A 14,044-nucleotide genomic window follows, 5' to 3' on the forward strand; every position below is an offset into this window, starting at 1 on the left:
ACTCTGAAAACTACAAGTCACTCTTAAGAGAAATTAAAGGGGACACTAATAAATGGAAACTCATCCCATGCTCATGGCTAGGAAGAATTAATATCGTCAAAATGGCCATCCTGCCAAAAGCAATATACAAATTTGATGCAATCCCTCTCAAATTACCAGCAACATTCTTCAATGAATTGGAACAAATAATTCAAAAATTCATATGGAAACACCAAAGACCCCGAATAGCCAAAGCAATCCTGAAAAAGAAGAATAAAGTAGGGGGGATCTCACTCCCCAACTTCAAGCTCTACTACAAAGCCATAGTAATCAAGACAATTTGGTACTGGCACAAGAACAGAGCCACAGACCAGTGGAACAGATTAGAGACCCCAGAAATTAACCCAAACATATATGGTCAATTAATATTTGATAAAGGAGCCATGGACATACAATGGCAAAATGACAGTCTCTTCAACAGATGGTGCTGGCAAAACTGGACAGCTACATGTAGGAGAATGAAACTGGACCATTGTCTAACCCCATATACAAAGGTAAACTCAAAATGGATCAAAGACCTGAATGTAAGTCACGAAACCATTAAACTCTTGGAAAAAAACATAGGCAAAAACCTCTTAGACATAAACATGAGTGATCTCTTCTTGAACATATCTCCCCGGGCAAGGAAAACAACAGCAAAAATGAGCAAGTGGGACTACATTAAGCTGAAAAGCTTCTGTACAGCGAAAGACACCATCAATAGAACAAAAAGGAACCCTACAGTATGGGAGAATATATTTGAAAATGACAGATCTGATAAAGGCTTGACGTCCAGAATATATAAAGAGCTCACACGCCTCAACAAACAAAAAACAAATAACCCAATTAAAAAATGGGCAGAGGAACTGAACAGACAGTTCTCCAAAAAAGAAATACAGATGGCCAAGAGACACATGAAAAGATGCTCCACATCGCTAATTATCAGAGAAATGCAAATTAAAACTACAATGAGGTATCACCTCACACCAGTAAGGATAGCTGCCATCCAAAAGACAAACAACAACAAATGTTGGCGAGGCTGTGGAGAAAGGGGAACCCTCCTACACTGCTGGTGGGAATGTAAATTAGTTCAACCATTGTGGAAAGCAGTATGGAGGTGCATCAAAATGCTCAAAACAGACCTACCATTTGACCCAGGAATTCCACTCCTAGGAATTTACCCTAAGAACGCAGCAATCAAGTTTGAGAAAGACAGATGCACTCCTATGTTTATCGCAGCACTATTTACAATAGCCAAGAATTGGAAGCAACCTAAATGTCCATCTGTAGATGAATGGATAAAGAAGATGTGGTACATATACACAATGGAATACTACTCAGCCATAAGAAGTGGAAAAATCCAACCATTTGCAGCAACATGGATGGAGCTGGAGAGTATTATGCTCAGTGAAATAAGCCAAGCGGAGAAAGAGAAATACCAAATGATTTCACTCATCTGAGGAGTATAGGAACAAAGGAAAAACTGAAGGAACAAAACAGCAGCAGAATTACAGAACCCAAAAATGGACTAACAGGTACCAAAGGGAAAGGAACTGGGGAGGATGGGTGGGCAGGGAGGGATAAGGGGGGGGAAGAAGAAGGGGGGTATTAAGATTAGCATGCATGGGGGGGAGGGAGAAAGGGGAGGGTGGGCTACACAACACAGAGAGGACAAGTAGTGACTCTACAACATTTTGCTAAGCTGATGGACAGTAACCGTAATGTGGTTGTTAGGGGGGACCTGATATAGGGGAGAGCATAGTAAACATAGTATTCTTCAGGTAAGTGTAGATTAAAAATTTAAAAAAAAAAAAAAGAAAGAAAGAAAGAAAAGGGGGATTACTCCTTAACAGGATAAAACTATTGGTAAATCAAAGATCAACGCATGCTTTAAATATCCTTAATGTTGATCACTTAAAGGGTGTCAGATGATCAGCTATGGAGGTACTCTTTTCTGATAATATTCCTTTCTCTTAATAAAAAAAAAAAAAAGCAGTTACTGTGTGCTGACCTCCAATGAGTTCTGCACAGTGGTATAGAGGGCATGTCAAAGTGTGGGCAAAGGGTCTGTTTGTTTCTACGCAGAAGATCAAGGCCTAGCTTGGATACCCAGAAAATGAACTAAGATACGATATGAGGAGGAGCTTCCGGCATCAGCACTCTCTGGAGGACTCCTGCCGGGGGATGATCATCAAAAAGCCTCCACAGGGATCCGGACGATGCTGCGGTTGTGGCTGCATCCAGCCCACCATCTCCTGGACTTGCCATGAGAAGGAGGAGGGAGATGTCTAGGCTGGCATGTGCATACAGTGAGACAACGAATTTGACTGGATCTGTACTGTTGGAACTCAACCAGGAGTTGGGAGGGTGCAAGTTGTAGCACCCCAAAATCTCATGACTATAGACTATCTATGGTTAAAAGAACATATGGGATGTGAACAGATCCCAGAAATGGGCTGCTTTAATTTGTCTGATGGTTCAAGTACAGTTGGAAAATATCCATCATATCATAGATAAATTTTCACAAATGCCTAGGGTGCCTAAATGGTTTTCTTGGCTTCACTGGAGATGGCTGGTAATTATAGATTTGCTTTGTTTATGTCACCGTATTCCTATTATGTCAATATGTGTGTGCAAATTAGTTAGTAGTTTAAAACCTATACATACTTAAGGTACTATACAAGAAGATATGTCAAAGAAATAATCAATCCTCCCAAGTTTCCTTCATATGCTACATCTATAGCTTTTCTTCTTCCTTCCTAATTACAAACTTTAAATAGAATTCGTGCCTCATATCGAATTTACCGAGTATCATAATTCCTCCAGGTGGTAAAGATACCTCGAGACAAGTGCTGGGCATAGAAGCCACAGGGCATAAATCTGCAAAGAAGTAAAAAGCTAACCTTTGCAAACAATATGGCTTCTCTCTCACTTACCAACTTTACATTTCCCTGTATGGCCCCGGAAGATGACTGGTTAGCCAGAGACGGGTAAGATTCCTCAAGGGAGGAACAACCTAAGACAGGCACAGTCGCAGGGGGGCCATCAGGTGAGAATTTGGGGATCAACAGAGGTGAGGCTCAGAACCTCACCCCCCCTGCTTTGAGAGAAATCTTCTGCATCCGTGGATGTTTTGCTGCCCTTGTCTAGCCTGGATTAATACTTAGTCCATAGGCACACACCTGATCATCTGATCATCTACATTTGCCTTCTTACAGCACTAAACTATGTTTTCTACCTTTATCTTGCATCTACCTACCACTTCAGCATTTTATTAAAAATAAAAATAATAATAATAATAGGAGAAATGTGGGATCAACATATAAATCAAGTACAAAAATCAAATGAATATTCATATTTGACCTGATGGTTTATAGGTCATATTGCATGATCAAAACCGAAAGTTTCTGTGATGACTGCCCTTGTACTGTTCACCATGTAAGAATTTATTCACTCTGTAAGAATTCGTTCACCATGTAAGAACTTGTTCGTTATGCTTCAGAAGATTGGAGACTGACGAGAATTAGGCTTGAGATGGATTAATGATTGTACATTGAGCATTGACCCCCCTATACTGAATTTTATTGTTGTTAACAACCATTTGATCAATAAATATGAGAGATGCCCTCTCAAAAAAAAAAAAAAAAAAAAAAAAAAAAAAAAAAAAAATTAATATTTCACCTTTTTCCCCCTTCACCCATTTCTCCTGCTGGATAAAGAGGGTCAAAAGGTTTAAAAAAAAAAAAAAGGAACTGCAAAGCAACTATAACCCAATAAGAGTTCTTTGCTAATTATATGTTTGACTTAAATACAAATTCTTATTAATAATCAAGATAGAAAATAGTTCCTTATACACAAATTCTTACAAGATGGGAATGTGAAATTCTTGAGTTAGTACTTCTAATGGCCCTCCTACTATTGAATTTAAATTACTGCACACTACTGATTTCAGACAATTATCCTGGTGTACAAGAATCTGAAAAATTAGAGAGGCTGACAAGATGAATGGTTATATTAGAAAATGCTCAGTGAAATTAGCACTAAAGTTTACAGCAATTTTTCTTTATAGAGATCTATTCATATAGAGGGTGACAATAATTTAAATGTCAAATGATCTATTTTGAGCATTTAAGACAAGATTCCTTCTTAACACAAAGCTATAATAAGTTAAATCTGGAATATGAATCATTCTGAACAGCTGCCTATGCAATTTAATCATAAACTCGAACAGCACAGGGATTCTTGTGTTTTGTTTTCTGATATGTCACCATCATCTGTAAAAAGATTTTTTAAATTAATATTATTTTCTCAATGTAGACCAGATCATGTTAAATTGAAAGGATTGATGTACTTTGCCTAATGAGAAAAAAGTCAACATAAAGTACATTCCTGAGTATATGTATTACAGCAGCTTGGAGTTGAACAAGATCTATCATCCTGGTTTCTCAGGCTGCCAATACCAAGGTACTATATGACTGAGGCATATATAACTGGGCAACCAAAACTGTTGGCACTTGTGCAAAGGCTTTTTCATATTAGCAGTCATAATATTTTACTTTGTAGTTTGATTTACACAACCTCAGCAGTTTGGATCACAGTTTGGGAGTGCTTGAGAATCTGAGACAGAGTTTGTTTGTACTCTCTCATATGTCTGAGTGCAGGTAACACTGTTCACAGCACTTTCCTAGAAGACAAGTGAAGGATGAGATATGTCAGTATTATTTTGGTGAAAGTGAAACTTAGAAAAATGCAAACTAAGTACTATCCATATACACATTTCTTTAAAATATTGAAAAGAGATCTCTGTAGACAACTACAGATAGCAACTATTTGTTAGCCATATATATACATATATATATATATGGCCAATCATATGTTATATATAGTGTGTATATATGTGTGTGTGCATATGTATTTGTATATATATATATATATATACAGTTTGGAATTTAATGTTTTTATTAAAATATTTTAAATGCCTACATTGAAGCATTTTTGCTACTTTACGTAACTTGCATTTTTCAAATAATAATAATTTACATCAATTGTACTACTTTATGGTTTACAAAGCACTGATATATACTGAGCACTGACGGTATTTAATTCTCTTAAAAAATTGTAAAGACATTTCTATGTCCAAGCAAAGAAACTGAATCTGAATGACTTATCCAAGTCACGTAAGTCCTCAGTGGCAGAACTGGAAATCCACATCTTTGGATTCTGAATCTAATATTCTTCCTAATAAACTATAAAACCTGTTTGGTGGTTAATGTCAATATAAGAAACAATAAAATCAATTATCTTTAGTCTTCTGCTTTTTACTTTATAAGAAAATGCACTTTTCATTGTTGAAAGTAAAAAATATCCTATATTAAGAAATGAAGATAGATTTTTTTTTACCTCCACAAAATTCTTGCATATTCTCTTTTATATATTATGTCCAAAATTACCTTTTTACTCATTTTGGTGGAGGTGGGGGTTTGGGAAGAGAAGAATCATTGACATATTTTCCTCTACTCTGTAGACATGATATAGGTGACCTGGGAGGCTATTCTTTCAGGGAGCAGGATGGAGTCAAAACAGTAAAGACTTGAAATTAAATCAACCTGGATTTTAATCTCAGCACCACCACATATTTCTAGCAGATTATCCTTAGGTAAGTCAGTGGCTAAATCTCAATTTTTTCACTTGCTAAATGGGCTGGGAAATCTTATCTTACAGGATTATTTGAGAGGATTGGGTAAATAAAATATGAAAGCAGGGGGCATAGTAATCACATAAATGTTAGTTTTTCCTTGTGTCAACTCATCTATACACCAACTAGACACTACTTAAGCCTTACATCCCCCCTTAAATGTCCTTTTCATATGTTTCTTTGGTGTTGAGCTGGAAAACAAGAAATTAATCCTGTTAATGGAGCAGAGGATTAGCAACAACTCTCAATTTCTGCCGAAATCTTGATTGCACAATACATGCTTATTTTGGCTTATGCACAAGTCAAAGAACTAGGCAACAGAATTTTTTAATCTTTTCAGTTTTTTAGTTCCCCAGTTCACACATAGTTTATAATATTTATGATCAGACATTTACCTGCCAATGTTTCCCCCATTCTTATAAAGCGAGAGAAAAGAAAATTTACATTCACTTCCATTGCTTTAAAACAAGCTATTTTAGTCATTTTATACATCAGTATTACAGTAGGTAAAAAAATAATGACAAACATCTCACTCACCACCACCCTCTTCCCATCCACCAACTTTCTCCTTATGGTGGTCTCTTTGCCATCCCAGTCCTGAACCTGAATCAAGGAGTCGTTATCTAAGGTTACCTTACTTTGAAACACAGGCAAAACCAAATTCAGTTCAGATTGTCACATTTGAACACTAAAATGTTACCAGGCACCAAATTCTTCTCAGCTGTGATATTTAGGTACTTTTAGAATGGTGTTTACAATTCCACTTAAGACTTTATCAACGGTAAATTTGTTGGCTAATTCTTCTGGGGGAAAAATCTTTTATAAGAATAAAATGATAATATTGCCTTGTAGAGTAAAAACTTTCATTTTCATATTTTACTCACAGGCAAAATATTATCTTTTGCATAAAGAGTCACAAACAAGTTTCAACTTTAAAAGTACATGTGACAGTAATTCAAACTCTCATTGTAAGCTCTTATTTACTTTAAAGATTTCCTCTTCTTATCCCAACAATATAAAAGATAATGATAATAATAATCACAAAAGCAATAGTTGCCTCTTAGGTAATGCTACTATATGAGACACTCTTCAAAGAGGTTTACATGTATTAATTCATGTAATCCTCCCAACAACATTATGAAAATAGCTACCACTTATGTAACACTATTGTGTGAGGCAATATTCAAAGAGGTTTTCATATATTAATGCATGTAGTCCTCCCAACAACCTTATGACACAAGTACTATTGTTATCTTATTTTATAAATGAAAGGCTGAGCCAACACAGCTCCATGTCTTGGCAAAAGTCATATGGTTAGTTGGTGGCACTGGTGGGATTCACACTCAGGCAGTCCTGAGTCACGTCTGCACCCTTCTCATTATATTACAAGCCAAGCCACAGAATTTAGAGATATCTCTGTATAAATGTTACTCTACTGCAATATCATATTATGTAATTACTGGGATGCATACATCTCAGAGCTTATACTTCCACTGAGTTGGGACTTCTACTAAGATTATTTACTGTTCTGTTCTGTGGCAGAGACAATGATAGTCACCAAATTTTCTTTCTACTCCCCTATATTTCCTAGGCTTTTTATTCTAGTAGATTTTTAAAAATTTAGTACAGACATCTTTATTAAAAATTTTTGGTCAAAATAAACCTTCCATTTTATATTGTACAGGAATTTGAAGTCTCAATATTATTTAGCAATGATTCATTAATGTGATGTTCAGTTCCATTTATCAGGACATCACTGTCCATATAATTTTGAGTTCATTCATTCAAATGACAAATATTTATTGAGCAACTGTTATGTAACAACCGCTGGGTCTTGTGAAACAAAACAGATAAGAAACCTTTTCATTTAGGATCTTACATTCTGGTGTAGGGGATCAGACAATATTAACATAAAATATAAATAAATTGTATATTTTAAGTAAATTATATATTCTAGTTGGAGACTGTACAGAGAATGAAAACGGTGTGTGTCACTTGCAGGCTGAGGCAATACAAAGCCCACTTGTATCCCTATCTTGTTGACTGAGGATATCAAAAGCTCCAGATGGCCCAGCTCCAAGGTAATTGAACCTGCGTTGGCCTGGGTCTCTGAGAAATTAAGAGAGGCAGATAGCTGATGCTCCTATTTCTTGCGATTCCCCTCATAGCTCCCGAAACTTCCCCAGCTCTACCACAATGCTGAATATGTACCATGAGTTAAAAATAAATTGCAATTGTCAAACCACTGAGAGTTGGTGGTTAATCTGTCATTAGGGCATAACCTTATCTATACCAACTAATACGAGTTTTATTCATGTAATTCTATATATGGAAAACTGCTATAAAATGGAAAGGCAGAACTTTTGTTTCTTAGAGAATGATCTAAGGAAACAATTCTTACAATGTGTTCCACCAAGTCTGCATCAGCATTGTTAAAAGTAAAATTTTCAGGTGCCCACCCCAGACATTGGAGCCCCTGGGGATGAGACCTAGAAGTAGGCATTTTTCACATACCTAGAAAGCATCCCAGGGGCTTTGTATGTATATTAAAATTTGAGATCTTCAGATCTAGATTTTAGCTGAACTCTACCTAATATAGACTTTAGATAAGTTTGCTATAATTGTTTACTTACTTAAACAATGGTTTCAAATTAACATTCTTATGAAATTTATCTGGCAGACTGTTAAAGGCCTCACCTTGGTTTTATGATCACCTGGGGTGCTTTCTTCAAACTCTTTTCCCTGTTTAAAGGAGATCTCATTATTTTTAAAGATGCTTTTGGTTTTTATAGTGATCACATCTCCTTTGGTACTGATTGTCACAGTGCGTTTTGCCAGACAGCCAAGTTTCCTGCTGGCTCTTCCTATTGCTGGAAACCAGGTGAAAGGACACAATGGTTAAGTCTGTTGTTGGCTCCAAGAACTCAGGTTAGTTGAATCATTCTTGGTTAACTAGGAGGCTTGTGAGTTAAACAGGTTTAATACTGCATGAATTCAAATATCTAAAGCTAGTAGCACCACCATTATATGCTAAAACAGATTATTTTTTGCAGAAAAAAAATTAGGCTTTAGTTTTTGTCTAGTGATTGTCATGTTTCTCTGGTCCAGTAGTTCATATTGCTGTTGGTCCATGGATCCCTTTAAAATCTTGGTTAAAACTATGAACCACATCTGTATTTTAAAAATGGACTCATTTACACACAGACAAAATACTTTGGCATGGATTCTTCCAGATCTTTCTCTCTTACCTTTTTATATGTATGCATATATTTTTTTGCTTTTTTCTATTTTTTTCTATTATTTTTTTGTGGTAAAATACATATAAAGTTGACAGCTTTAACCACTTAAAAGTGTACAATTCAGTGGCATTAAGTACATTTATAATGTTGTGCACCATCACCACTATATATAGGATTTAAAAATATATAAATGTTCTAATTTAAAAATTGTTATTTAACTTGCTTTTCCCCTATGTCTACACATCTTGGAGACTTTCCATTTCAGTACATACAGATGTAAGTTTTTGTGATTGTTACATAATATTCCATAGTATGTATATACTAATATTTATTTCATCTGTCCCCCTATTAATGGGCATTTAGTTTGTTTCCATTTTTGTTATTACAAATAATGCTGTAGTGAACCTCTTCCACACACAGCTTTATGCAGTACATTCAGGAGAATTTTCTATAGAAATAGCATTACCTATACAGCAATACCAATGTTTAATTTCTAAGAGAAGATAAATTGGGGAAATACTGTAATATGGTTCATGGAATTCATATTGTGAAAAATGATGATAATATGTGATGAATTGGATAATGGTTCCCAAAGATATTCATCTCCTAATCCCTGGAACCTGAATGTTATTTTATATGCCAAAGTGAACTTTGTAATATGGTTAATTTAAGTATCTTGAGATAGGGAGATTACCCTGGATCACCCAGGTGAACTCTAAATGTAATCGCGAGTTTCCTTATAAGACAAAACTTTCCTTAGAAGAGGAGGAAGATGGATATTAGACTAAAGAAGAGCAGAGGGCAATGTGAAAAGAGGAGCAAAGATTGGAGTGCTGGGGCCAAATGCCAAGGCATGCCAGCAGCTGTCAGAACTGGGAAACAAGACCTATTCTGAAGATTCTCTAAAGATTTAGAGCAAATGTTCACAAAGTGCTAATTTTTAAAACATAATTGTGACTTTTTATTTTAAATTATTTATTGAAATCCCTTGCTTTGTTAGTATATGGCACATGCATGTTTTATCCATGTCAAGTTATGTGAGAGCAAGGATTATGTCAATTCCAGCCAAGTGTTTCACAGAGCTGTATTTAGGTGCTGAATTAATATTTACTGTTTCTATGTGAAAAATAGGAGGGGTTAAGATTGATCTGATTTTATACAGAGAAAGTTCTGTGCTATCACGACTCTCATTTTTATTGGCTATGATGTGCAAATAAACATGACTCACCCAATTCTTGCATATATTCTTCAAGATTTTCACAAGAAATGGATTTCCATGTTCCCTGGAGCTGATCAACCATTCTTCCAAAGCTATTTTTTTCTTAAAGAAAAATAGAATCATATGAATAAATATGTTGGTTTCGCTGAAAGAGTTCTGGAACCTTCTTAAAATACAATTCTGGTAGATAGTGTAGAAAAATCAGGGAGAAAAGTAAAGGACTCTATTCCTTGTCATTGTCCCTTAGTACCATCTAAAGCAGGAAAGCTCTCTACAAGGTAAGTAAATCAGGATGAAATGGAAATGCACATTTTTAGCAGGACTAGATATAATTTTTCCATTTCTAATTTAGGATCAAAACTAGATGTTACAAACTCTCTCTAGTTCCTTTCCTAAGAACTGTTCCACACTCAGAGACGTGTACAAGAGGTGGACCTTGGCAGCTATGTTTATGCCATATGATCCCTATCCTCCAGATCTTTCTCTGTCTCTGACCAATGGTGATCTAGAAAAAGCCAATTTATTGGCTGTTTAGAGATTTTATCTTATTCTCCTTCTTGATAATTTACACTGAAGCCCAGAAAGACTTCATAGATGGTATTTGGCATTTGAATTTAAAAAGTAAAGTTTGGGCAGTCATAGAACAATCATTTTAAGCCTTGTGCATATTGAGCAAGAAAATGGAGCAGAGGAAAAAGAGATTGTGACACACACACACATGCACACACACACACATGCATGCACAGCCTTGTTACTGATGTTTCCAGATGCCAGCTCAATTTCCCATAAGCTTAGAGAGTTGTCACTGCCATGAGACCACCAAATATCTTCTTAGTAAATTCCTCTTAATTTAGACTGTTCTGTTCCTTTCAACCTTGACTTTAACACACCGATGGCCTCTGATATCTGTATATAATCAGAACAGAAGACAAGAAATATAATTGTAAATAAACCAACTGAAAAGGAGACTTCAGAGTTCAAGTTAAAAGATAAGCACAGTCTTACACGTGCCATCAACCCTGAGAGCATCACTTTAATTCTAGGCAATGCTTCATGTCCATATATTGACACAGCATTACTAAGAAAAACTGGAATCATAAAATTCATTTAAAACAGGAAAGGAAATATAGCATTTTATAACAATTCCCATTCATGTTAAATTTCCACTATCTGTAAAAAATATCTGTAAAGGTACTTATCCAGGCCAATGGTCTTTCTGATTATTATTCAACTAACATTTATAAAGCAACTGGTATTGTACACCTAACAGGAGGCCAAGCAATTTTTCATACAACATTGATTTGATCTCCTAACTATGGTTGGAAAAGATAGCATAGTTTGTTTCTGTTTGTTTTCCTTTCCTGTATTAGGCAATTTAACATTACAGGTTTTTTTATATGAATGTGTGTAATTTATAGAGTTATTCCCATTCAATTGAGTAGACATGAGGCTAAAGCCAGGAAATGACCCACCACTGATGGTTCTAAAGGTGTTAAAATGAAACACTGAAGTTACTAATATTCCTAGGATTTTTCCAGAAAATGTCAAGTGTGCTGCCTCATGAGCTGGATGCACATGGATCCTCCAAAATCAGGAAGTTACCTACTGACAATCATCTCCTTAAACATGTCATATTTCCAGTGTCAGGAGCTCCATGTTGGTCTCTATTGCTGGTGAGTTAAAGTTTAAGAGGTATCAGCAGAATACGGATCAGGCAAGACCTTGATCACGTGCCTCGGTTCATGTGCTCGTTGTGTCAATTCAAAGGCTATCTAAGGTACACTGGCCTAGTCATGTGTCTACCTGATTATTCATTGCCTTTTCTGTGATGGGTGTTTTCCTGGTGCCTATTAATATGCAAGTCAAAACCTTCACATTATGCCCATTCCCTTAAGTACATCCACATTCCTCTAAGTCAGACATTTTTGTCTCCAATTTTTCAGTATTTTTCCTTCCAGACCCCTGACCAGCGTTATCAGACACTTCCCTCTACCCACCAGCATGTATATATTCTCTTTTCAAACCATTTTTCCCTCCACCAAAAATGAGTAACAGGTGCACAGCTCTGAGCTCTGTCCATTGGGACAGTTTTTCCTCACCACTGTTGTTCAAGCCCCCTCCCACCCCAAGTATAATTAAACCACTGCCCATTTTTAGTTTGTTTACACACACTGAGCCAACCTATCCATAAAACATGTTCAGACTTCCTATTCCTTCAGCTGGTCACAGGGGACCCCCACAGAGTCCTAGAAATGATCTAAGGGAGGGTTGTTGGTACACCTATGGTAGAAGACATGGGGGTCTAGATAACCTGCTCATGCAGTTACTTTGTGTCTTCTGGTCTTGCTTAGCCTTGACTCCAGATGCACAATTTCAATCTTATGTTGGTCAACTGCTGGGCCTACCTGAGTTTATGACTCTGTGGGTCTGACAGACTCCACCTCATAATGGACAGTTCTAGAGGCATGGTTACTTGGTGTCATATAATCAAGAATTCTGTCTCCACTAGGCCCTGGTAACACACTGGCAACTTACTTTCAGAAAGCATGCAAGTTTCTGTTGCAGATGGCATGGCCTTGCTCCAAAATCCCAGTGGTCTGTGTTGTGATCTCTCACTATGGCTTCATCTGTAGGCCACACTGCATCTTTTCCTATGACTAGTACCTCCAGCAGCATAAGGTCTGTCAGATCACATGGCCCAAACAGAGAGCTGCCCATGCACAGCCTGCCTTCCTGCTCTAGTCCGTACTCAAAGCAGGGAGCTATTCATTCCACCCATCATACAGGCTGGAGCACATCTAGATACTGTACCAACATATTCCTATAATATGTTGCCACCATAAGCCAAGGGAACCTACCAGGAATTTTGTTTCCTTCTTTGTGATAGAAAGGCAATATACAGCAATTTATCTTTTGGAAGAGATGTCCTCACTTGCCCTTGACCCAGACGGATCCCTAAACATTTTACAACAGAGGAAGTTCCCTCAATTGCCACCAACTCTAACTCCCATACTCTAATCCATGTGTTTTACCAATCCTTCCAGTATGCTAGCTGCTTCTTGCTCATCCTTCTGATCTACATGATGTTGTGCAGGATATCCAGACAGTCCAGATCTTATGTGATTATGTTATGACAGAGAGTAAAAGGTAACATAGCCTCCAGACAAACCTGTAAATGTACACTGTTGTCTGTTTCATGTAAACATAGTTTCTGGCCTTTCCAAATTGGGATAGAACAGAATGCCAAATCAAAGTCTACAAACCGTGTACTGAGGATACATGAATCTGCTGTAGAAAAGATAACATCTAGCACAGTAGCAACATCAGATTATTCAAATTCACAGTAGCCTACTGTCATATAGTCTCCAAGATTTATTTGGTTTCTGCAGTGGTCAGGCTGGTGAATTAAATGAAGCTATGATATAGACTAGCATGCCCTGCATTCTTAAGATCCCTTAAAGTAGCATTAATTTCTGCCATTGCTCTCCACCACTACCACCAAATGCAAGGTTTTTTGACTCCCCATCTTAGCCAGGACTGGTAAAGGGGTGGGGAAAGGGAGGATGGGGGTGCAGAGGTGTAGTTTCAGAAGCTCCCATTTCACCTTCTTCATTATGATAGCTCTGATTCGGTTTGAATGAGAATTCAAGGTGGGGATTTCTCCAACAGCCAAGTATGCCAATCCCAATTATACACTCAGAGGCTGGGGAGGTGATCACTGGGTAAGCCCACAGACTTACTGGACCTCTGAGAGCCAGACTTTGTCCTGGGTTCTGTTTAGTATACATCCGCTCCAATGTGGTGGTTTGGAATTCCATGAATCATTATTAATTTAGACCCAATATCCTCAAAGTATCTGGATATTCCTCTTTC

At 36.9% G+C, this 14,044-nt stretch overlaps 1 protein-coding gene across 4 annotated transcripts; it reads right to left on the reverse strand.

Moving 5' to 3' along the window:
* Window positions 1-4,287: 4,287 nt before the first annotated feature.
* Window positions 4,288-12,617, reverse strand: FABP12 (fatty acid binding protein 12). Of its 4 annotated transcripts, none has more exons than XM_073219390.1 (6): window positions 12,483-12,617; window positions 10,902-11,077; window positions 10,181-10,273; window positions 8,411-8,583; window positions 6,251-6,316; window positions 4,288-4,702 (listed from the first exon to the last, which is right to left on the reverse strand). In XM_073219390.1, exons 3-6 carry the CDS (start codon window positions 10,251-10,253, stop codon window positions 4,598-4,600), a joined length of 417 nt encoding a protein of 138 aa, XP_073075491.1. In that variant the 5' UTR covers window positions 10,254-10,273; window positions 10,902-11,077; window positions 12,483-12,617; the 3' UTR covers window positions 4,288-4,597. The 4 variants fall into 4 exon arrangements, with proteins under 4 accessions (XP_073075491.1, XP_073075481.1, XP_073075499.1 ...); XM_073219380.1 differs by having other exon boundaries at window positions 4,290-4,702; window positions 10,906-11,077; XM_073219398.1 differs by having other exon boundaries at window positions 4,290-4,702; window positions 10,906-11,077; window positions 12,499-12,571.
* Between the last annotated feature and the right edge of the window lie 1,427 nt (window positions 12,618-14,044).

This window comes from Manis javanica, chromosome 2 (genome assembly GCF_040802235.1).
Source record: "Manis javanica isolate MJ-LG chromosome 2, MJ_LKY, whole genome shotgun sequence".
In the NCBI taxonomy this organism is placed as follows: Eukaryota; Metazoa; Chordata; class Mammalia; order Pholidota; family Manidae; genus Manis; species Manis javanica.

Coding starts and splice junctions, on each gene's coding strand:
- FABP12 (XM_073219390.1), bottom strand. CDS start 10,253: ATGGTTGATCAGCTCCAGGGAACATGGAAATCCATTTCTTGTGAAAAT. Junction 8,584..10,180: donor AGAATATATGCAAGAATTGG/GTGAGTCATGTT, acceptor CCTGGTTTCCAG/CAATAGGAAGAGCCAGCAGG. Junction 4,703..6,250: donor TGGATGGGAAGAGGGTGGTG/GTGAGTGAGATG, acceptor CTTGTCTTCTAG/GAAAGTGCTGTGAACAGTGT.